Source organism: Coregonus lavaretus (genome assembly GCF_964263955.1).
Source record: "Coregonus lavaretus genome assembly, contig: HAP1_SCAFFOLD_636, whole genome shotgun sequence".
Taxonomy (NCBI): Eukaryota; Metazoa; Chordata; class Actinopteri; order Salmoniformes; family Salmonidae; genus Coregonus; species Coregonus lavaretus.
This window is the reverse complement of record NW_028157022.1, coordinates 156,925-181,563: the sequence shown is the minus strand read 5'-3', so window position 1 is coordinate 181,563 and position 24,639 is coordinate 156,925. Positions and strand designations below refer to the sequence as shown.

At 46.1% G+C, this 24,639-nt stretch overlaps 1 protein-coding gene across 1 annotated transcript; it reads right to left on the bottom strand.

The window, feature by feature from the left end:
- Positions 1–800: 800 nt before the first annotated feature.
- On the bottom strand, positions 801–12,840 carry LOC311125882 (2-hydroxyacyl-CoA lyase 1-like; the record flags this gene model as incomplete). The annotated part of the gene is made up of 10 exons (XM_084199907.1): positions 801–926; positions 2,708–2,813; positions 3,161–3,296; positions 4,096–4,208; positions 4,508–4,602; positions 4,779–4,856; positions 5,045–5,117; positions 5,276–5,351; positions 11,832–11,919; positions 12,826–12,840. The coding sequence occupies 10 exons, from the start codon at positions 12,838–12,840 to the stop codon at positions 801–803; spliced, it is 906 nt and encodes a 301-aa protein (XP_084056033.1).
- Between the last annotated feature and the right edge of the window lie 11,799 nt (positions 12,841–24,639).

The following is a 24,639-nucleotide window of genomic DNA, read 5'->3' as shown; positions in this document are numbered from 1 at the left end:
AAAATGATATACAACATAATTCTGACAAAATAAATGACATACCTGTACACGAAGAGACAACACACAATAGCTTAGCCCTTGGTGCAGCCACAGCTCTCGGGCACCTGCGTGAGCACATAGAAACTCACTGTCTAATCAGAGACTTCAACACATTAGTTCCCACAATGAGTTCATCAACCTGCCCATCAACAATAAGCACTGGGACTACATAACAGAAGCCATAAAGTTGCATTTTTAAGTCACACATGCCCACTGGGCTAGTTTGTTCCCACCACAACCCACCAGGATGATGTCTGAAGGAGCTAGAAAGTTCCCCTCTACCACTCCTGCCTCCCTCAACCGAGGTACAATATCTGCGCGCAGAGTAGTAGCCATGGACCCACTATCTAACATCCCCTTCAGCTCAACTTTATCCTGTACTAGCACAGTGGTGTAAAACAAACTGTCATTCTGAGTAATTCTCATTGTGTTCTGAAAAATGACTGTGTTGTTCTTGGGTACTGACTCACAAAAGTAAGAATAAACAGATTGGATATCATCATCAGTGGAGGAAAAATAAGAATGCCCCACATTGCCCTCATTTAGCAGACGCTCTTATCCAGAGCGACTTACAGTTAGTGCATACGTTATAAAAAAATGTCATACCCCCCGTGGGAATCGAACCCACAACCCTGGCGTTGCAAACACCATGCTCTACGAACTGAGCCGGCCATTCCCTCCACTACCCTAGGCGACGCTGGTCCAATTGTGCGCCGCCCCATGGGTCTCCCGGTCGCGGCCGGCTACGACAGAGCCTGGATTCAAACCAGGATCTCCAGTCCCCCAGGACTGTGTTGTGTTACCTGCTTGACAATAGTATTGATGTCCCCCAGGAGAGCAGCAGCAGGTTGCACGTTGTTCCCCATCTCCTCAGCACACAGATCAACCTTGACATTGACCTTGACATAAATAACGTATGTGGAACGTTACTACAACATACCAGCAACGACACGACAGGAAGAGCGCCGTGCGTGACACATGTAACAGCAGCTGGAGGAGTGGCCAAACCTCAAGCTAAACACAACAGAAATAACCAGGCAGCACCACATAATGCTAAGGCTGACACACACACGTTCCCTTTTATAAACCGGGTGACTCGAGCCCTGAATGCTGATTGGCTGAAAGCTGTGGTATATCTGACCGTATAACATGGGTCACGTTGAGGGAGGAGGTCAGAGACCTGGCCGTGTGGTGCCAGGATAACAACCTCTCCCTCAACGTGACCAAGACAAAGGAGATGATTGTGGACTACAGGGAAAAAAAAGAGGACTGAGCACGCCCCCATTCTCATCGACGGGGCTGTAGTGGAACAGGTTGAGAGCTTCAAGTTCCTTGGTGTCCACATCACCAACGAACTATCATGGTCCAAACACACCAAGACAGTCGTGAAGAGGGCACGACAAAGCCTATTCCCCCTCAGGAGATTGAAAAGATTTGGCATGGGTCCTCAGATCCTCAAAAAATTATACAGCTGCACCATCGAGAGCATCCTGACTGGTTGCATCACCGCCTGGTATGGCAACTGCTTGGCCTCCGACCGCAAGGCACTACAGAGGGTAGTGCGTACGGCCCAGTACATCACTGGGGCCAAGTTTCCTGCCATCCAGGACCTCTATACCAGGCGGTGTCAGAGGAAGGCCCTCAAAATTGTCAAAGACTCCAGCCACCCTAGTCATAGACTGTTCTCTCTGCTACCGCACGGCAAGCGGTACCGGAGTGCCAAGTCTAGGTCCAAAAGACTTCTCAACAGCTTCTACCCCCAAGCCTTAAGACTCCTGAACAGCTAATCATGGCTACCCGGACTATTTGCACTGCCCCCCCACCCCATCCTTTTACGCTGCTGCTACTCTGTTAATTATTTATGCATAGTCACTTTAACTCTACCCACATGTACATATTACTTCAACTACCTCAACTAGCCGGTGCCCCCGCACATTGACTCTGCACCGGTACCCCCCTGTATATATAGCCTCCCTACTGTTATTTTATTTTACTTCTGCTCTTTTTTTCTCAACACTTTTTTTGTTGTTGTTTTATTTTTACTTTTTTGTTAAAAATAAATGCACTGTTGGTTAAGGGCTGTAAGTAAGCATTTCACTGTAATGTCTGCACCTGTTGTATTTCCGCGCATGTGGCCAATAAAATTTGATTTGATTTGATTTGAAATGTATTTTGACTGTTCGAATTACGTTGGTAACCAGTTTATAATAGCAATAAGGCACCTCTGGGGTTTGTGGTATAGGGCCAATATACCACGGCTAAGGGCTGTATCGAGGCACTCCGCGTTGCATCGTGCTTAAGAACAGCCCCTAGACGTGGTATATTGGCCATATACCACACCCCCTCGGGCCTTATTGCTTAAATATAGATGTACTGTACAGCACTAAGACAGCCATGACATTATTTGGAGAGACCACAAAGACTTATAGAGAAGCTATATAATTGATAGACTAAATCCAATAGACTGAGTCAAATACCTTTATACCTGGTTACAATGAAATGTAGTTCACTATGAAATGACCTGTGACTAGGGTTGCAAAATTACAGTTACTTTCCCAAAATTCCCAGAAATCCCTGTTGGAAGATTCCAGAAATCAGAACGGAATAAGAAGAAAATCCGAAAAAAAGAAGGAAAAAAAAGAAACCCTACTGGTGACCTTTGACCTAGCTGGATGACCTTTACTTGGGTGTCAAACCTGGGGGGAAGGCCAAAGTGCAGGATCCAGTTGAGTCTGGCACCAAGTAGGACCACAACATCAGACTGGAGCAGAGCTCTGCAGTCCCCACCAAGACCATAGAACCAGGAGGATAGGAAGAGGAGGAGGAGGAGGAAGAGAGGAGGAGGAGGATAGGAAGAGAGGAGGAGGAGGATAGGAAGAGAGGAGGAGGAGAGCAGGGACAAAACAAAATGTAATGAAAAGAGGCTAGTTATAGGAGTAGTGTAGTTGTTTGATTGACACCAGTTTACATTGACATGACCTGGCCAGGAGAGACTAGTTATAGATAGGGATTTCAGGAGTTTCGTGGTCCGTTCAAATGGTCAGGGAAATTATTGGTCCTACTTATACAGTCAATGGTCTGTACATGAATATGATGCCAGCTGAGAGAAGGAGAGGCTGACCTGGAGCGGGCAGCAGCAACACAGTTGGGGTGATCGTCAGGCAGCACCCCTTTACCCATGGGGGTGGGCAGGAAGGGCAGGTCACACCCCTCCACCAGCTCCTTCAGAGCCCCCTCTGCTCTTCCATGGGCTGCACCTGCAGAGGGACACAGACAGAGGGCACTGCCACACGGATTTCAACAGACTGGCCTTCACAACTGGGATGCATTCAGCTGAGCAAAACGTTGTGCAACGTTCAGATAGAAATATAGCATGTAGAACGAACGTGCCTCTCGGACAGGTAGAATGAGAAATCATGTCAACAACATTTGTCTACTGAACGTGGCCCTATTTTCGACTGAACCGTGGTACATTTACATTTTAGTCATTTAGCTGACGCTCTTATCCAGAGCGACTTACATGAGCAATTAGGGTTAAGTGCCTTACTCAAGGGCACATCAACAGATTTTTCACCTAGTCGGCTCGGGGATTAGAACCAGCGACCTTTCGGTTACTGGCACAACGCTCTTAACCACTAAGCTACTTGCCGCCCCGGCTGTGGTACAGTGCTATATGTGTTACAGTGCGTCTCACCTGGCTATTGATCTCTCCTGGACAGACGCACGTAACATAACTGGAAGTAGCGTCTGTCAACAGACTGGGATGTGACAACTTTGTTCCGGTACGCTGATTTTTCACCACTAATCATTTGGACAAATCACGATTTCGCAGGTACTCGCATCTTTTCAATTTCAGAAGGGGAGGGGACATTTGGCCCATAAACTTGCCTGAAACTTGCAGAGAGTTTCCGTTTAGGGGGGTGGAAACTTCGCAAGTGGCGTTAGTATCTTTCTCTTAACATCTCCCCAGACCTTAACCAAGTATCTGACGCAATTATGCAAGATTTTAGTTCTGTTTCCCCCAGATGATCTGGCTATTAAAAAAGCAATGCCTACATTTGCCAATGATGAGTAAAGGCCGTTTGGCTCCTTTCAGGACCGCCAGTGCTTCTGTGATCGCCATATGGTCAGCCATACTCACAGGAGGAGGTGGACTACAGGGCACCTCTCTGACAAAGGAAATAATAAATAATAGGTCAAACATTAAACATGTTACCTAGCAACTGTATTGCATATGTAAATACATCATGAAGGTCTATCGAGGCTTATTGCTATTCTCTGATGAGAATATTTTGATATAGTGCTATATTTTCTAAGTAATTTAATTTCTGGTTCACTTCAGACGTTAAAAGGTATAACAAAATAAAATAAAAATGACTACGGTGATGTGAATTCAGAGGTATACATATTCAACAGTAACGCATTAGTATACATTTTAAATGGATGAAAGACAGTGATGGCCACTAACCTGGCTCTGCTCCTGTCCAATTTAGCATTGACCATGTCCCCAGATATGTCTACGTATACAGCACCTGGACGTCCATACATGCTAGTGCGTGCTGCCTTAGACAGACCAAACACCCTTCCATTCAGATCAATTAAGGCTGTGCTGTGCTCTTATGAAGCAGTTAAGGTACCTTGCTAAGCTGGAAAATTAGAGGTCAGAAAACAGACAATTGCAGGTGATACCAAATGATATGAAGAGGACTACACAGAGGGAGTCAGAGTAGACTGTATACCTTCTCTACCACTGAGGAGATCATATCCAGACTGCTAGACCTAGCAGAGAACTTACTGTACAATCTGCATGCCTCCACCTGACAGAGAAAGAGGACCACAAATAACAAATGATTTCCTCTTTCAGCAATTAAACTGCTAGGGCCAGTTTCCCAGACAGAGATTCTCTATTGAGTTTGCTTTTTAGGTCATGACTAGGCTTAATCTGTGTCCCGGGATACCATCCCCTAATGTTCAATAGTCATAAATGTCATGGTTGAATCGGTACCTGTGGAAACTCTTGAAACGCCCCAGTGGTCTCTTGGTTTTTATCAGAGGAGCCTCCAATAACAATCACAGGCCTACAGAGAGAGAGGTATCACACAATGACATCAACTGACAAGCTGAGATAGTTTGGAGTCCTCAGATCATTTTTTGCAGTGTGCGGATAGCATCCCTTCTTTTGAAAGGCCACTGAACATGAGTAGTAGGGTCTTCTGTTTGTGGAGTTCTAGCATACCAGCAGTTCATGTTAGCATTGGCCATTGCACCAAGTGAATGGATGAGTCCCGGTCCAGACACAACCAGACATGCACCTGGACTGGAGAGGAACAGACAGACAGAGGGAAAGACAGGAAGACAGGCAGACAGACACACAAAGGGTCAGACAGACAGGCAGACATAATTAGCAATGCAAAAAAGCTATGAAACTGACCCTCACACACTACACGCTCCTGTAGTCTATGTAAGGGTAGTTAATATCACATGATTTGGGGAGAGCTGGTTTAGTAATAAAAAGGTGGCTTAGGGCTTGTTCATTGCGCATTCCCACATACTTGATTCCTGAGGCTTGAGCTGCCATAGCTACTTCAATGACTGGAACACCAACTATTCCAAACATATATTCTACATTCTGTAGAGAGATACATGTAGATACAGTATATTTACATTTTTTAAAACATTTTTAGTCATTTAGCAGACGCTCTTATCCAGAGCGACTTACAGTTAGTGAGTGCATACATTTTCATTCTGAATTGTATATGAATTGTTACAATGTAGTTTAGATTTTCTTTGCATTGACACACACATTGGCATGCATCAACAAGGGTGTTAACACAGAGCTGCCAACTCTCACGCTTTCGCCGTGTGACACACGTTTTTGCCTGTTTTCACACGCACTCACGCCACACATCCAATTTCTCAAGCAAAAAAAATTGGCAGAGACTCGTTCGTTCCTTTTTTCAAACTCCCCGACGGTAGATGGCGCTGATGAGCGCCAATGAACCATATGTGCTGCACCCCGAAGTTAGCGACAGAAGAAGAGATACCATTGCCGTGAAAGTCAACATAAGATGAGCAGGTCACTACCTTTTTTTTTTTTTGTCATTTAGCAGACGCTCTTATCCAGAGCGACTTACAGGAGCAATTAGGGTTAAGTGCCTTGCTCAAGGGCACATCGACAGATTTTTCACCTAGTCGGCTCAGGGATTAGAACCAGCAACCTTTCGGTTACTGGCACAACGCTCTTACCCACTAAGCTACCTGCCGCCCTGAAGAAGTCTGATAAGAAGCTGAGCTGAGACTAGGTATGTAACAATGAAATGTCGTCCAATTGAATACTCACTCTCTTAAACTTTAAATCTTGAAATAAATTATTTGTTTGTGCGTGTGAACATGATTTAGTGTGGTGAATGTAAACTCAGCTGATTTCGAACAGGTAAGATGTATTCCAAAGAATTTAACATAAATACAGGAAATGTGTGCAATAGAAGTAGGTATGTTTTTGTAACTGAGAGTAGAGTTATTAAACCAACATGACCATTTTAATTGTTTAAGGTTTCAAAGATGTCCCGTAAGAGACCTTTGCCAGGACAAAAGCGAAACCTTTTATTTTATTTAAAGAACCAGCCAAGTGAGAAAAGACAGACAAACACACTGACAGAACAGCCAGAACGATTGATAGAAACGACAGGACAACAGACAGAGGAGCAACACAAAGGACAGAGAGAGCAGGAGACAGGACAGACTGACAAACAAGCAGAGGAGCAACAGACAGGACAGATTGACGCACATGCAGAGGAGCAACAGACAGGACAAATAGAACAACCAACAGGGCAGATGGAAGAAGACACAGAGGGACAGAAAGAAGAGACCCCCCCAATCCAACAGCAGGGCCAGAAGAGTCGTGCTCTGGCTGGAGCAGCAACATATAGATCCATTTTCAAAAATGAGTGGACCTCTTCATGGCCATTTATTACCAGAGGGAGCCTCAACACGCACTACTGGTGTGCAGTCTGCCGTATTGAAAACTCATGTTGCCACCAGGGTGTGACAGATGTAGTGCGCCATATAAAAAGCAAAAGGCCACCAAGATAAGCAACGAGCTCTCCTGTCCACAGCCACAATATCCCAATATGCAATGGCCGTTCCATCTGTTGGGGGTATGTCTGCACAAGAGGTTAAGGTATGATATGTGTAATGATTCTGTCAAGGTTCAATCAAGAGTTTTGTGTTCTAGTTGATCACGGTAAAGTCATGGTTGATAGTTTTGACTAATTTGTGGTTTGTATTTCAGTGTAGTACAGTCCAGTTTTCTTAATTTGAGATCTTAGTTGCTGAATGTGTTTTTTACCTGTGCCCTATTATCGCAGGCGTCTATTTTAAATAAACTATGGTCTTTTGGGAGGATTAATAATTTTTAATTTCTTACAGACAAGAAGGGCTGAGGTCAAAATGACAGCTGGGTTGGTAGTTCACAACGTCCCCCTAGCCTTTGCGGACCACCTGGGGCCTCTCCTAAAATAATGTTTCGGAGATTCGAAGACAGCGCAGGAGTACAGGTGTGCCAGGACTAAGTCATCCTGCATTACCAATGAAGCACTCGCACCATATTTCACACAGGAGCTTGTGATGGAGATGAAAAAAGCCCCGTATACCCTTGTTACGGATGGGTCGAATGACACTGGTATTTCACAAACTATTTGAGATTTTTCTCATCTGCAAAACATGTGCTTTGTGTATTTTTAAACATCTAATAACATGAACATCTGTATGATTCTAACTTGTCATTATAGGAGTGGAAAAGATGAACCCGCTTACTGTCCGGGTCTTCATGGGCAGCAAAGTTGTCCACCAGTTCTTAAATACGTGCACAACAAGTGGGAGGAGATGTGGGCCAGCAAGTGAGATCTTCACCAAAATTAACTCCACCATAGAGGAGCATGGCATCCCTTGGGAGAACTGCATTGGTCTCTCAGTTTACAATGCAGCTGTGAACATTGGACCACGTAATCCCATTGCCTCTAGGGTGCTCCAGAAGCATCCCAACACCTATATTCATGGTTATCCTTGTCATGTGGCACATAACACCGCCAAAGCTGCAGGAGTGGGATTTTTTAAAGATGTTTTAAAGTGAGTTAAGGCCTGATTTATCTTTACATGTAACTTTTTATTTGTATCCTAATTACGTGCATTGACTGAATGCGTTACGATTGATTTATGCATTGCAGGTGTACGGTTTTGATTTTGAGGATATGGTAGTGGACATCGGTTACTGGTTCAAGGGTAGCTCAAATCGGAAAGGATACCTGTCAGGTATGCATGTTTGATACTATTAAGTGTAATACTGAAATGCTGAGCTGTAGAAAATATATGATATGGATTTAATGTCTAAAACAGAGTTTTGTGAGCTCCATGAAGCGGAGTACATGGAGGTCCTCCTGCATATCTCGGTCCGTTGGCTAAGCCTTGAACGTTGTGTGACCAGGATCCTGAGGCTGTATGAACCTCTGGCCAGCTACTACAAATCTGCTAGTATGGTCATCAATTTTCAATTTCATTATGCAGCAACTACATGGATTGTTAGTCACATACTTGTATTAATGACAACCTCTTGTTTTGTGTTATTTATTGATTGATTCAAGATGAAAATCAGGCCAGGTTCAAGAGACTTGTGCAGACATTCACTGTCCCCATGACAGAAGTGTACCTGCTGTTCTTCCAAGCCACCGTACCAACTTTCACTTCTTTCAACTTGCTGCTTCAGAGAGAGCAGTCATCAATATTTTTGTTACATGATGAGGTGGGATTGGATTTTGCAGTTTTTTTCCATTCTGTGTTTCTTGCTGATATCTGCAGGGGTCCTCTAAAACAGGTTTCACCTACTATTTTTGTAAATGTCTGTTATAGATGGTGAAATTCGTACGCAAGTTATGTTCCAAGTTTATGGTTCCAGCAGCTCTGCAGTGCCATGAGGAGCCTTGTGAAATTGCCTTTGAAGAAAAGGCAAACCATTTACCAGGTTAGTATTTGACTATTATTATGATCAAACACTGTGATATGTGATATTTAGCCTTGTACATTATACCGATATGCTGTATTGGGTTCACAACCAGGGCTAAAATTAACAGATTACTTGACGAGGGTGACATCACACCACAGCAGGTGGATTCATTCCATGAAGCTGTGTTGTGTTTCCTGACAAGTGCTGTGGACTATGCACTTAAGAAGCTGCCACTGGAAGAGCTTCATGGAAAAAAATCAAGGTATGTTTTTCCATTGTGTTTTGGTGCATTTTCCATAGGTGACAGGAGCCAAAGAATTCGAGAGGCTTGCTGCCGTCGCCAAGCTTGTCCTGGTGTTGCCCCATGCAAACGCAGATGCTGAGAGGGTGTTTTCAGTTGTGGGACTGAACAAAACCAAGAGAAGAAACAGCCTAGCATTGGATGGCACCCTGTCCTCAATAATGACCATAAAGATGGCCAATCTGGAGCCCTGCTTCAAATGGGAGCCCCCCTCCGATATCATCAAGGCCTCCAAGAAGGCCACAGGCCAGTATAACCATGCCGACAGATCATAGACAAGAGGCCCATTTGAGATGAGCCAGGTCTGCGCAGAATCGATTACCAGCGATCACCGCCCAATGCATGCTGGTTAGATTTGTGTCCGACTTGATCCCGACTTTCTCTGACGTCATGCACACGCGGGCAACGATAACCTCATGAGATCAAGGCAGCCGCAGTTCTGAGATGCAGGCAGTGCAATTGCTTTTCACCGACTGCAGGACCCAGGCGGACCCAGGACAAAAACTCACTATGTTAACATATGCTATTCCACATAAACATCTAAATGTTTTTCTACAACAATATGAATAGTTAGCTATACCAGTGCAATGACCTATGGCACACTTTCACAACTCGTAGTGCTACATTCTCACTGCCAAGGACATGATCAGCGACTAATATATTCTTAGCAACACGGTTACACAGTATAACACTGTTTTATATAAATTGCACACACTTCACCTGAGCTTTTAGTGCCTCTGCAATGAGCTGAGCCCCAGTCACATCTTCCATTATTATTGTCGAGAAATCTGTTCAAAGTGCAAACGCGGTTAGCAATGCTTTCTTGGACTTGTTGTTCAGTAGCTTATAAATCGTGTTTAGATCTCTTGCAAATCATTAGTTTTTGTCTGCTTTCCAGCATGCATTACATGAGTAGCTTTTTCTTCTTCAGTGGGGTTTATAGACAGTTGGCATCCAACGTTATGGTGCATTACTGCCCCCTATTGTACAGAAGTGTGGACATGAGCCGTGCAATAGCAGTCATGAATATTTAATAAACTAGTAGCATTTTTCTTTTTTTATTGCAAGAAATACATAATAAGCCCTCATTATGTGTTTATAACTGCACTTAACTTAACACTTAACTCAATTAAGTCATTATGAGTGTATGACAGTATGAAAAAAAATATTATTATGCACTCACTAACTGTAAGTCGATCTGGATAAGAGCTTCTGCTAAATGACTAAAATGTAAAATGTAAATGACTTGAGTGTATGCATTATAGATATAGGCTTTTTTTTTTTTTTTTTTTTTTTTTTTTGTCATTTAGCAGACGCTCTTATCCAGAGCGACTTACAGTTAGTGAATAAATATATATATGTATATATTTTTTTTTACTGGCCCCCCGTGGGAAACGAACCCACTCCCCTGGCGTTGCAAACGCCATGCTCTATCAACTGAGCTACATCCCTGCCGGCCATTCCCTCCCCTACCCTGGACGATGCTGGGCCAATTGTGCGCCGCCCATGAGTCTCCCGGTCGCGGCCGGCTGCGACAGAGCCTGGATTCATAGAAAGTGTTACAAATGTTCTCCTGTCATCTTATAGGAGATCCATTCATGGATTTAGTTATGGCTTGAGAATGTGACTGGTCTACGGAGTTCTCCTTTATGTCTGTCTTTGTATGTGACAACAACTTTTCTGTATTATGTGTATTTCCACAATCAATAATCATAAACGGTACTTCACTATGAATACTTTTGACTATGTGATTTGAAGTACTTTACCGTTATCTTGCACATACATGAAGACTACTATAGACAGAAATCAATGCAGTAATGTTTTATTAAATAAAGGCTCTGATTAAAATATAATATTAATAAAATCAGGCATTTGGCTAATTCTTCTTCCCAGAAGCTCCTCTGAATGGTTTGGAGATGGCTCTGGAGAGAGCGTGTAACACCCTGACTATGAGTGGGCGTTTACGGGACTGGGACTCCTGGGGAGCAGGGGCCGGTGTGGTTGTCAGGTCCTCCTTGGGAGGGGAAGTGGATGGAACCTCTGGAACCTCACACTCAGCATCTGTCATAAGAACATTTCATAATCAGAAAATGAATGTGTGTGTTTGTGTCTGTCCATCTGCCTGCCTGTCCGTCTGCCTGCCTGCCTGTCTGTCTGTCTGCCTGCCCGTCCGTCTGCCTGTCCGTCTGTCTGCCTGTCTGCCTGTCTGTCTGTCTGCCTGCCTGTCCGTCTGCCTGCCTGTCCGTCTGCCTGTCTGTCTGTCTGTCTGTCTGTCTGACTGTCTGTCTGTCTGTCTGTCTGTCTGTCTGTCTGTCTGTCTGCCTGTCCGTCTGCCTGCCTGCCTGTCTGTCTGTCTGTCTGCCTGCCTGTCCGTCTGCCTGTCTGTCCGTCGGCCTGTCTGTCCGTCGGTCTGCCTGTATCTGTTGTCACTGTTTTAACAAGCTTGTCATAGGGTGATACATCAATATGACATTATCGATGCTTATCACTTACCCTGTGAAATATGAGTCTCTCTGAGACGTTTGGTAGGCAGTGCATCCTGTTTAGGGTGGCTCTTCGGTTCCCCTTTTGTCTTGAACAGCTGTTGACAAAACACATCAGGACAACTGAGCCTGTGTAAAATACAGAGTGTGCATCCCAAAGTGCACCCTATTCGCTACGCAAGGCACTACTTTTGAAAAGGGCCCATAGAGCGCTGGTAAAAAGTAGTGCACTATATAGGGAATAGGGTGCCATTCGGGACATAGCCATTGACTCTCTCCCATGTGTATTAGGATTGCATTACAGCGTCCTCACTCAACCTCCTAAAGACAATGACAACAGTTTTGTTCTAATGCTGAGAGACAATAGGGGTGTAGTGAATCTGTAGGGTAAAATTCAGCCCTGCCTTACAGAGGTAATCTCAAAACACAGAGCACCCTACCTTAATCATGATCTTTGGAAACTTATGCATTTTCGGTAGGAAACGCCACTTCCTGTTCTTCTTAGTCTCTTCCCCTCTGGCAGAGGGAAGGCGGGCCATGCCGTCAGCCTTTACATCAGCCGGGCTAAGGCTCCTGGCAGGGAATTCCTCAGTAGCATTAAGGTCAGCTACAACACCATGAGTGATGTCACTTGTGGCATTGCTGGTGTCTGAGTGAGAAGAGCACGCTAGTGTGACCGACCTGTGTACAATAACTGGGAGAAGAGGACGCAGCCATTGAAGTCAGTCACTGCATCCCAAATGGCATTCTCTTCACTTTATAGTGCACTACTTTTGACCAGGACCCATAGGGTCTGGTCAAAAGTAGTGCACTAAATATGGAAGAAGGTGCCATTTTGGACACAACCAGTGAATTTTACATCATAAAACGCAATGTATTGAGCATCATGTTACAATTAAGTCCTATGCAGATGAAAAGAGGTACTTTCACTTACCATCCTCCATTGTAGACTTGGACACATAAGTCAGGCTGTCCATCACCACGTCTGTCATCAACTTGATGACCTGATCCAAAACCATTTCAGCTGATGGTGGCAAAGGCCTTCCCATACACTGCCCCAGGAGTCTCCTAACAGAAGTCTGGGCAAAGTTGTAAATGAGCTCTGAGGCATCGTCCTTTGACAGCTTCCTCAGGGCTGGTTTAGGCAGCGCTGGTTGAGAGAGGCTTCTGTGGCCAACCATGGATTGAAGCTGACGGTTTATGGTTATCTCCTGAATGAGACCATGGACCTTTGCGATCAGGTTGCCAGATGCACCTTGAAGGGCTTCAACTGACAGGAGCCTATCCAGATGTTCTTCTGCTGAAGTCATCTCTGGGTCGTCCGTCTTCAATGTGTCCATTATAGTTTTCACTATGATATTGGTGTCAGATATGTTTATTTCTTGTTGGCTCACAAGCATTGACCGTGAACCTGTCTCGTCCATTGCGATTGAGGTATGGGATTCTGTCCTTGTGATCTCATCGGCAGCGCTCATGTCAGGCAACTGGTCAAGGCTCTCCAGTACAGAGTCTAACATGTTAGTGGCTATCAGACACTCCTCACTTGCAATCTGCCCAACAGATGAACTCTCAGAGTTGGCCAATCTACACTTGATCACATTTAGGATCAAGCTGAGCGTCTTCTTTGCAGTTTTGCTAAAGCCTTCTTGGCTGACTGCCACTGTTACGTCTTTTAGAGCCACAAGAGGTTTGCAACTTTCACTCAATCCACTGCCGTGGAGAGGAGAGGCTCTCTTCAAACTGTTGTTGCTCACAACTGACATACTCCTGGTGGGCAGAGTGACATCCTCACTGCATGTGTCAATTACATGGTGGTCTGTTGAAGAGCCACTCGAAGACAGAAGGGTTTTAGACCTTTTAGCCAAACAGACTTTTGACAAAGGCTTCTCACTTCTCACAGACGGAGGGCGGCTCCTGTCCTCAACAAGAGCAGTGTCAGCGGACTTAGAACGTCTGAGTGTCTCCACAGGGGTGGAGTCCAGCACATATTTGGCTGTGGTGACTGACACTGGTGGAAAAGAGAAAAAGATGTTCAGTCTATCCTTTACTCTGTGGTACATGGTTTGAGCAGCATCCAATAAGTTGTCAAAGACAACTCTGGGTTTGAGCTGGAACTCCAGCTTTTTCTCTCCTAGTGGGAAGGAGTCTGCGTCGTCCACAGTGTACTGGGATACACTTTCAAGGTCTTGCATGATAATATTTACTATATCTTCGGCTGTAGAAACCGCATGGTGTGAGAAGGTGGTGCTAGGCATGCTCTGTAGCAAAGAATGGCTGGCTTTGCTAGCAGCTCTGAGAATGGTCTCATTCACAATGTGTTTGGCCTTAGCTCGGAACTCAGCACTGTGAAAGCTCTGGATAGAAATGTTAGAGGTTCTGCTGGCTGCACTAAGAGATCGCGTGAGTGTGGCAATCTCGGCTGACGTCACATCACTCGAAATGGTGAGGTCCTCCAATTTCGAAATTATCGAGTCCAACTTCTGGTTGAAGTCGAAGGATGAATTTGACGTGCTCTCCCCAACGGAAGCGGAGCAGTTTTCCTTTGAAGTGTCCACCCTCAGCACCGAGATCACCTGTTTGATTACCCCTTTAGTGCAGGTGTCGAGGGTGAGCTGGTAGGCTGAGGCTGAGGACTTAGAAGGGGTCTTACTGTCTGTCTTCTGTACAGGAGACACTGCCAAAGTGGCCTCAGTTACAGGAGATTCCTGCACAGTGGCCTCAGTTACAAGTAGTCCAGTTGCAGAAAGCTCGATTTGCACAGGAGTATTTTTTCCCTCAGTGAGATGGTGGGAGGTGAACAGCTTCCTTAGTTTGTCCAGGGTTTTGGTATAAATCTTCTGGGAACCTGAACTCACTTCCACCCAGAACATTTTGCGACCTGATTTCGTACGCTTGGAGGCCTTATTGACCTCATATACCTCAAGCAGGTCGGAAATAATTCCACCAAAGAGATCAGAGGATGCCTCCTCAATATTCTCTGAGGAAACATGGACAGATAGGATTTCCGACAGTTTCCCACAAGTGTCGGTTTTATCCAGCGCAGCAGTATATGTCACAGCTGCATCCTGAATGACCTGAGTGATGCATTGCTCAGCTTTGACAATATACTCCTCCACTGGTTGACCATGGAGGATGTCAACTTTATCAGCAGGGAGCTCCTTCTGAATACTCACATTCTCCTCTGATGGGCATGGGTTGTTGAAGATAATGCTCTCAGTGACCATCTTAGAGGAGGCGAGAGATGAGTCGAGAAGCAGAGATCTGTATATTGTCGAGGTGGACATCTCTGGGTGCTTTATCACAGCAGCCACCTCCAAAATGGCCGACGGGCCCCGGAGGATGTCAGAGATATCCATGTCCTCAATGGTCTCTACCAGAGACGATAGTAGGTCTCTGGCTGCCAGGTTGGTAGGTCTCTGGTTCTCGAGCTCTGTTTTGATTGCTTGACAGGCAGTTACCAGAGCAACAACAGAGCGAGAACACAACTGCTTCAAGGTGGAGTCAGAAAAAGATGATGACAGATCTGTCATGGACATGGTGGAGAGTTGACTCTCAGAGACAAACGGGCTGAGTTTGACAGACACCTGTCTGACCAAGTCCCCAGCAAGAGCTCTCATATCTATTGCTCCACTAGCTGAGTTGTGGGAGCAGGCACTCTGTGGCCTTGACGGGTTCCTGTTATCCAAAAATCCTGTTATCCAAAAAACCTCAAGTACAAGATCCACAACATCGGATGACACTTCTATCATTCTGTTGTCGGACAGAAATGTACTTGGATGAATGGTGCCTGCATTCACAGTCCAGTCGCAAATGGAGTTGTTGGACTGACTCTGGACTAGTGGAACTAGACAGGTTTCACTTGGACCTTGGCCAAAGAGCTCTGCCATTTTGAGCAGAACTGATCTTAAGACCTTCGACTTGGAAATGTTCAGCAGTGGGTCGTTGTTGGACAGTCTGGTGGATGGTCTGCTAGCCGATCTGTGAACCACTAGGCTTTGTATTTCTGCCGAAATGGCAGTTAGAAAATAGGTCAAGGGGCTGGTCGCTCTCCCCTCATTTCCTCCGTTGGTTTTAGCCTTGATGATGCTATCTATGATGATGACTATGACCTGTCCAGCCAGAGGACCCAAGATGGCCTCAAGCTCCGTCTCTAACTCAAGGGGAGACTTGTGGCCGAGCGCAATATGCTCTATGGCATGGGAATACATCTTAGAAGTCGCCATGCTTAGCATCTCTTGGGCAAACTGTTGACTTGCTGAGATACTTCCAGTCAGCAGAACTAGAGTTCCCTGACTGACACTTCGCATTAGCTCAGCCCATCTGGAGTTGAGAAGGTTTATAACCAACTCGACAATACCCATCATAAACTTGCCGTCCGTTGACATTTTGCTAGGTCTGTATTTCTCCTGTCTACTCCGTTTGGGCGGCGGTACGATGTCGCCCTGCGACTGGCCGCTCTGGACCATGTCGAAGACAGAGTCCTCAGAAATGCCAAACACAGATCTCAGTGGTGCTGAGTGTGGTCTGTGTCTCATCTCTCTATCGCCACCCTCAGGTGAGGAGACATATCGCTCATTGTCCTCACTCAGCAAAGAGGTCAAACACCTGCAGAATGCACAATAGAAATTAATAATACATGGTAACAAAATAAAAAAATATGATCCAAGAATTTGGGACACAAACTCAACCTTGTTATTGTTATTCAAAGGAAGCATTGTGAACCATCTCAAACCACACTCAGTCCAAACATTAACATTTAGAGTAAACTTTTTAGAGTGGTTGTGTAGTATCTAAGTAGTATTTCTCACTAAGTGGATCTGGAATGGATATTTGTACCTATAACAGGAAAGACCTGCAAAAAGAGGAGGGGATAGAGCTAGGTATCTGTGAGAGGAGGGGATAGGGCTAGGTACCTGTGAGAGGAGAGGATAGGGCTAGGTACCTGTGAGAGGAGGGGATAGGGCTAGGTACCTGTGAGAGGCATGGATAGGGCTAGGTACCTGTGAGAGGAGGGGATAGGGGTAGGTACCTGTGAGAGGCATGGATAGGGCTAGGTACCTGTGAGAGGAGGGGAGAGGGGTAGGTACCTGTGAGAGGCATGGATAGGGCTAGGTACCTGTGAGAGGAGGGGAGAGGGGTAGGTACCTGTGAGAGGAGGGGATAGGGCTAGGTACCTGTGAGAGGAGGGGAAAGGCGTGGGAGTGCGTGTGCTGCAGGCGGTTCTGGCGCTGGTGCACCTGCTGGGTCCTCCACTACAGCTGAATCTGACGCTGCGGCCAAGAGAGGTCACCTCTCCTGCCTCATTACTTCCTGATCCAGAAGAGCTTGGCGAATCAGAGAGCTCTATCTGCATGGTGAGGTCAAGGGCGGGAACAACCACAGTGGATGTAGACTCCATCACCCATGCTACAATATCCATGCACTTGGCACTAAACTCATGTCTGCTCATCTGCAATGTTAAAAGACCATCCAGAGTTAGTTTGTTAAAGGGGCTGCACTGATATAAAACTTAGAACCATTTACTCAAGCTAGTCAATTAAAGCAGTGGTTCAGGATTAAAGGTCCTGCAGGATTTCCACAAATGAATGTTTGGTCCATTTTACCAACATTAACTACTTTAGAGGTGACTATAACTCACCCCGGCACGCATATTCTCACTCAGCAGATTCCAATGGCTGAAAAGTAAATAAATGCAAGTACACAATGAACTACATGACATTACCTCTATTATCTTAGACTACGTTATGGATGGACATGACCTCTATTATTTTAGATTACGTTATGGATGGACATTACCTCTATTATTTTAGATTACGTTATGGATGGACATTACCTCTATTATTTTAGATTACGTTATGGATGGACATTACCTCTATTATTTTAGATTACGTTATGGATGGACATTACCTCTATTATCTTAGATTACGTTATGGATGGACATTACCTCTATTATCTTAGACTACGTTATGGATGGACATTACCTCTATTATTTTAGATTACGTTATGGATGGACATTACCTCTATTATTTTAGATTACGTTATGGATGGACATTACCTCTATTATCTTTGATTACGTTATGGATGGACATTACCTCTATTATCTTAGACTACGTTAAGGATGGACCTCTATGGAACTAGGCCACACCCAGACATCCCTGATTGGTTATTTGGTCCGTTGAGTCCTTTGTATTGGCCCGAGACTATGGGAGACTCTCAATCTCCTCACCTCCTTCTCAAAACCCATTGGATGAGAAGGTCAGAAGGGCGGGACCTCTGGCTTTCTCATCCAATGGGTTTTGAGAAGAGAGGACACGAGGAGTATGCAATTGAGATAGGGAACATATCTAGGGGATGCATGGGGAAGCCAAAGAGCAACTTACTCGTCCTTCATGTCCTGCACAAAGGTGTGTAGGTCTGGGTAGCTTCTCTTTCCCCTGCTGAGGGTGAGACTGGTCTGGGAAGTTTCATCCTTGTGGGTCACGGTAGTGAAGGTCACCACTGCAGCCTGATGGCGACAACAGAAAGCAGAGTTAGGCTGGAATTCAATTTTGCGTCATTAAAACACAAAATATCTCAATGAAATGTCATCCATGTAATAGAAAAATACATCATACCTCCTGTGACTGAGATGGGATGGCAACAGCCTCGTCCAACTCACTCTCTCCTTCAACCTCCTGTGACTGAGATGGGATGGCAACAGCCTCGTCCAAATCACTCTCTCCTTCAACCTCCTGCGACTGAGATGGGATGGCAACAGCCTCGTCCAACTCACTCTCTCCTTCAACCTCCTGCGACTGAGATGGGATGGCAACAGCCTCGTCCAACTCACTCTCTCCTTCAACCTCCTGCGACTGAGATGGGATGGCAACAGCCTCGTCCAACTCACTCTCTCCTTCAACCTCCTGCGACTGAGATGGGATGGCAACAGCCTCGTCCAAATCACTCTCTCCTTCAACCTCCTGCGACCGAGATGGGATGGCAACAGCCTCGTCCAACTCACTCTCTCCTTCAACCTCCTGCGACCGAGATGGGATGGCAACAGCCTCGTCCAACTCACTCTCTCCCTCAACCTCCTGCGACTGAGATGGGATGGCAACAGCCTCGTCCAACTCACTCTCTCCTTCAACCTCCTGCGACTGAGATGGGATGGCAACAGCCTCGTCCAACTCACTCTCTCCTTCAACCTCCTGCGACTGAGATGGGATGGCAACAGCCTCGTCCATCTCACTCTCTCCTTCAACCTCCTGCGACTCAGATGGGATGGCAACAGCCTCGTCCAACTCACTCTCTCCTTCAACCTCCTGCGACTGAGATGGGATGGCAACAGCCTCGTCCAACTCACTCTCTTCTTCAACCTCCTGTGACTGAGTTGGGGTATCTGTGTCTAGAACAGCCTCGTCCAACTTGGTCAGTCTCTCAGCCTCACTGTGATCTTTATGGGATCTAGATAGAGAAAAGGAATATCTCTTAGGTCACTGCTATAATGTGAGTGTGAGGATGTGTAATTATAGAATTAGAATCACAGAATTAGAATGAATCATTCTAGAATTAGAATATAATCACTCAAATTCTATGGCTCCAATACTCTTGAGATGACTCGGCCTATCCAGAGCCAAATATTTAGAGAATTCTGCCAACTTTTAAAAGGACTCCATGTTAGCGCCTTGGAGCCTTTCATTTATCCTTTCATTATAAGTAAATTCTAATTATAGATGTTCAGTTACATAGCATTGTTTAAAATGTCAACATTGCCCATGGGGAGCCAGCTGTCATATGGATATCTACTGTGTCATGTAATGTATACATAAACTCAGCAAAAAAAGAAAACGTCCCTTTTTCAGGATCTTTCAAAGATAATTCGTAAAAATCCAAATATCTTCACAGATCTTCATTGTAAAGGGTTTAAACACTGTTTCCCATGCTAGTCCCCTGTAGCTCAGTTGGTAGAGCATGGCGCTTGCAACGCCAGGGTTGTGGGTTTGTTTCCCACGGGGGGCCAGTATGAAAATGTATGCACTCACTAACTGTAAGTCGCTCTGGATAAGAGTGTCTGCTAAATGACTAAAATGTAAAATGTTGTTCAATGAACCATAAACACTTAATGAACATGCACCTGTGCAACGGTCATTAAGACACTAACAGCTTACAGACGGTAGTTATGAAAACTTAGGACCCTAAAGAGGCCTTTCTACTGACTCTGAAAAACACCAAAAGAAAAATGCCCAGGGTCCCTGCTCATCTGCGTGAACGTGCCTTAGGCATGCTGCAAGGAGGCATGAGGACTGCAGATGTGGCCAGGGCAATAAATTGCAATGTCCGTACTGTGAGACGCCTAAGACAGAGCTACAGGGAGACAGGACGGACAGCTGATCATCCTCGCAGTGGCAGACCACGTGTAACAACATCGGCACAGGATCGGAACATCCTGCGGGACAGGTACAGGATGGAAACAACAACTGCCCGAGTTACACCAGGAACGCACAATCCCTCCATCAGTGCTCAGACTGTCCGTAATAGGCTGAGAGAGGCTGGACTGAGGGCTTGTAGGCCTGTTGTAAGGCAAGTCCTCACCAGACATCACCGGCAACACCGTCGCCTATGGGCACAAACACACCGTCGCTCGACCAGACAGGACTGGCAAAAAAGTGCTCTTCACTGACGAGTCGCGGTTTTGTCTCACCAGGGGTGATGGTCGGATTCGTGTTTATCGTCGAAGGAATGAGCGATACACCAAGGCCTGTACTCTGGAGCGGGATCGATTTGGAGGTGGATGGTCCGTCATGGTCTTGGGCGGTGTGTCACAGCATCATCGGACTACGCTTGTTGTCATTGCAGGAAATTTCAACGCTGTGCGTTACAGGGAAGACATCCTCCTCCCTCATGTGGTACCCTTCCTGCAGGCTCATCCTGACATGACCCTCCAGCATGACAATGCCACCAGCCATACTGCTCGTTCTGTGCGTGATTTCCTGCAAGACAGGAATGTCAGTGTTCTGCCATGAAGAGCCTGGATCTGTTGGATCGGAGGGTGAGGGCTAGGATTTAGCCATTCCCCCCAGAAATGTCTGGGAACTTGCAGGTGCCTTGGTGGACGAGGGGGTAACATCTCAGTTTATGTCTCAGTTGTTGAATCTTGTTATGTTCATACAAATATTTACATTACATTTTTACCATTTAGCAGACGCTCTTATCCAGAGCGACTTACAGTTAGTGAGTGCATACATTCTTTTATTTGTTTATTTTATTTTTATTCTTTTTTTATATATATATATATATTTTTTTCATACTGCCCCCCCGTGGGTATCGAACCCACAACCCTGGCGTTGCAAACGCCATGCTCTACCAACTGAGCTACATCCCTGCCGGCCATTCCCTCCCCTACCCTGGACGACGCTGTGCCAATTGTGCGCCGCCCCATGGGTCTCCCGGTCGCGGCCGGCTACGACAGAGCCTGGATTCGAACCAGGATCTCTAGTGGCACAGCTAGCACTGCGATGCAGTGCCTTAGAACACTGCGCCACTCGGGAGATGCGTTATTTACACGTTAAGTTTGCTGAAAATAAACGCAGTTGACAGTGAGAGGACGTTTCTTTTTTTGCTGAGTTTATATCTCAATGTCCCAACTCTCTAAATACATGGCTCTGGGCCTACCTCTCCATAGGCGGTGACCTTTGACCTACTACTGAATCTGTATCTGTAGGCCTATGTGATCCTGTAACCAGTCACAAATGTGTCATTAGTGTAAATCACTTACCTGACTTCCTTCATAACATCAGCTTCATTGATGGGGTCATCCAGGTCTATGAGGGTGAGGTCATTTCCATTGACCTCTGACCTCTGAAAGACAGCACAAAGTCATGTTTAGATGTCACCTACTGTGTCGCCTTTTGCCGTGTTCAAAACAACTGGGAAATCTCTGACTTCCGACTTCAGTGCGTTCAAGACAACTGGGAAATAGGAAAAAAAAACAAGCTCCGACTGGGAAAAATCGTTTTGAACAGTCATCCAACTCGGAATTCCAAGACGGAAGCAGCGCGGCTTGGCGGGTCATGTTTTGGAGGACGCCTGACTCAACCTTCACCTCTCCCGAGCCCGCTGGGGAGTTGCAGCGATGAGACAAGATCGTAACAAGATCGTAACTACCAATTGGATATCACGAAAAATTGGGGAGAAAAAGGGGATAAAATTACCACCACAAAATGTAAAAAGGAATTCCAAGTCGGAAACTCTGGCATCTTTCTAGAGCTCCGACTTTCCGACCTGAAGATCACGGACGTCATGATTTGACCTAGTTATTTTTTTCGAGTTCCCAGTTGCCTTGAGAGCACCATTAACCCAACTCTCATTGTCACATCATAATGCATCATATTCAGAGAAATAGAATCACCAGAACATCATATCAGGTGTGCAGTTCAGTTTACCAGTCAAATTGCCAAGGTCAGAGGCTCTATCCTTTCTAGTGATTCTATTTCTATGGTCACATAATAATGCATCATATCTATGCTTGTGTCCGAAATAGCACCCTAGTTCCAATATAGTGCACTTCTTTTGGCTGGAGCCCTATAGAGTCCCACAGTATGAGTCATAATACCCATAAAACCTAGTGGTCTGGCAGCCTCTGGAACTGCCGTTCTGCAGCCAACAAGGCAGAGTTAATCTCAGCCTATGCTACCCTCCAGTCCCTCGACTTCTTGGCGCTGACGGAAACATGGATTACCACAGAAAACACTGCTACTCCTACTGCTCTTTCCTCGTCTAACCATGTGTTCTCGCATACCCCGAGAGCATCTGGTCGGCGCGGCGGTGGCACAGGAATCCTCATCTCTCCAAAGTGGACATTCTCTCTTTTTCCCCTGACCCATCTGTCTATCTCCTCATTTGAATTCCATGCTGTCACATCACTAGCCCATTCAAGCTTAACATCCTTGTCATTTATCGCCCTCCAGGTTCCCTTGGAGAGTTCATCAATGAGCTTGACGCCTTGATAAGTTCCTTTCCTGAGGATGGCTCACCCCTCACAGTTCTGGGTGACTTTAACCTCCCTACGTCTCTGCCTTTGACTCATTTCTCTCTGCCTCCTTCTTTCCACTCCTTTCCTCTTTTGACCTCACCCTCTCACCGTCCCCCCCTACTCACAAGGCAGGCAATACGCTTGACCTCATCTTTACTAGATGCTGTTCTTCTACTAATCTCACTGCAACTCCCCTCCAAGTCTCCGACCACTACTTTGTATCCTTTTCTCTCTCGCTCTCCTCCAACACTACTCACTCTGCCCCTACTCAGATGGTAATGTGCCATCACAACCTTCGCTCTCTCTCTCCCGCTACTCTCTCCTCTTCCATCCTATCATCTCTTCCCTCTGCTAAATCATTCTCCCTCCGATCTCCTGATTCTGCCTCCTCAACCCTCCTCTCCTCCCTTTCTGCATCTTTTGACTCTCTATGTCCCCTATCCTCCCGGCCGGCTCGGTCCTCCCCTCCTGCTCCGTGGCTTGACGACTCATTGCGAGCTCACAGAAGAGGGCTCCGGGCAGCCGAGCGGAAATGGAGGAAAACTAGACTCCCTGCGGACCTGTCATCTTTTCACTCCCTCCTCTCTACATTCTCTTCCTCTGTTTCCGCTGCTAAAGCCACTTTCTACCACTCTAAATTTCAAGCCTATGCCTCTAACCCTAGGAAGCTCTTTGCCACCTTCTCCTCCCTGCTGAATCCTCCTCCCCCACCCTCCTCCCTCTCTGTGGATGACTTCGTCAACCATTTTGAAAAGAAGGTTGACGACATCCGATCCTCATTTATTAAGTGAAATGACACCGCTGGTCCTGCTCACACTGCCCTACCCTATGCTTTGACTTTTTTCTCCCCTCTCTCTCCAGATGAAATCTTGCGACTTGTGACGGCCGGCCGCCCAACAACCTGCCTGCTTGACCCTATCCCGTCCTCTCTTCTCCAGACCATTTCCGGAGACCTTCTCCCTTACCTCACCTCACCTCACCTCCCACATCAACTCATCCTTGACCGCTGGCCATGTCCCTTCCGTCTTCAAGAGAGCGAGAGTTGCACCCCTCCTCAAAAAACCTACACTCGATCCCTCCGATGTCAACAACTACAGACAAGTAAGTATCCCTTCTTTCTTTTCTCTCCAAATCTCTTGAGCGTGCCGTCTCTAGCCAACTCTCCTGCTATCACTCTCAGAATGACCTTCTTGATCCAAACCAGTCAGGTTTCAAGACTGGTCATTCAACTGAGACTGCTCTTCTCTGTGTCATGGAGGCTCTCCGCACTGCTAAAGCTAACTCTCTCTCCTCTGCTCTTATCCTTCTAGACCTATCCGCTGCCTTTGATATTGTGAACCATCAGATCCTCCTCTCCACCCTCTCCGAGTTGGGCATCTCCGGCGCTGCTCACTCTTGGATTGCGTCCTACCTGACAGGTCGCTCCTACCAGGTAGCGTGGCGAGAATCTGTCTCCGCACCATGTGCTCTCACCACTGGTGTCCCCCAGGGCTCAGTTCTAGGCCCTCTCCTATTCTCTCTATACACCAAGTCACTTGGCTCTGTCATATCCTCACATGGTCTCTCCTATCATTGCTACGCAGACGACACACAATTAATTTTCTCCTTTCCCCCTTCTGATAACCAGGTGGCGAATCGCATCTCTGCATGTCTGGCAGACATATCAGTGTGGATGTCGGATCACCACCTCAAGCTGAACCTCTGCAAGACGGAGCTGCTCTTCATCCCTGGGAAGGACTGCCCGTTCCATGATCTCGCCATCACGGTTGACAACTCCATTGTGTCCTCCTCCCAGAGTGCAAAGAGC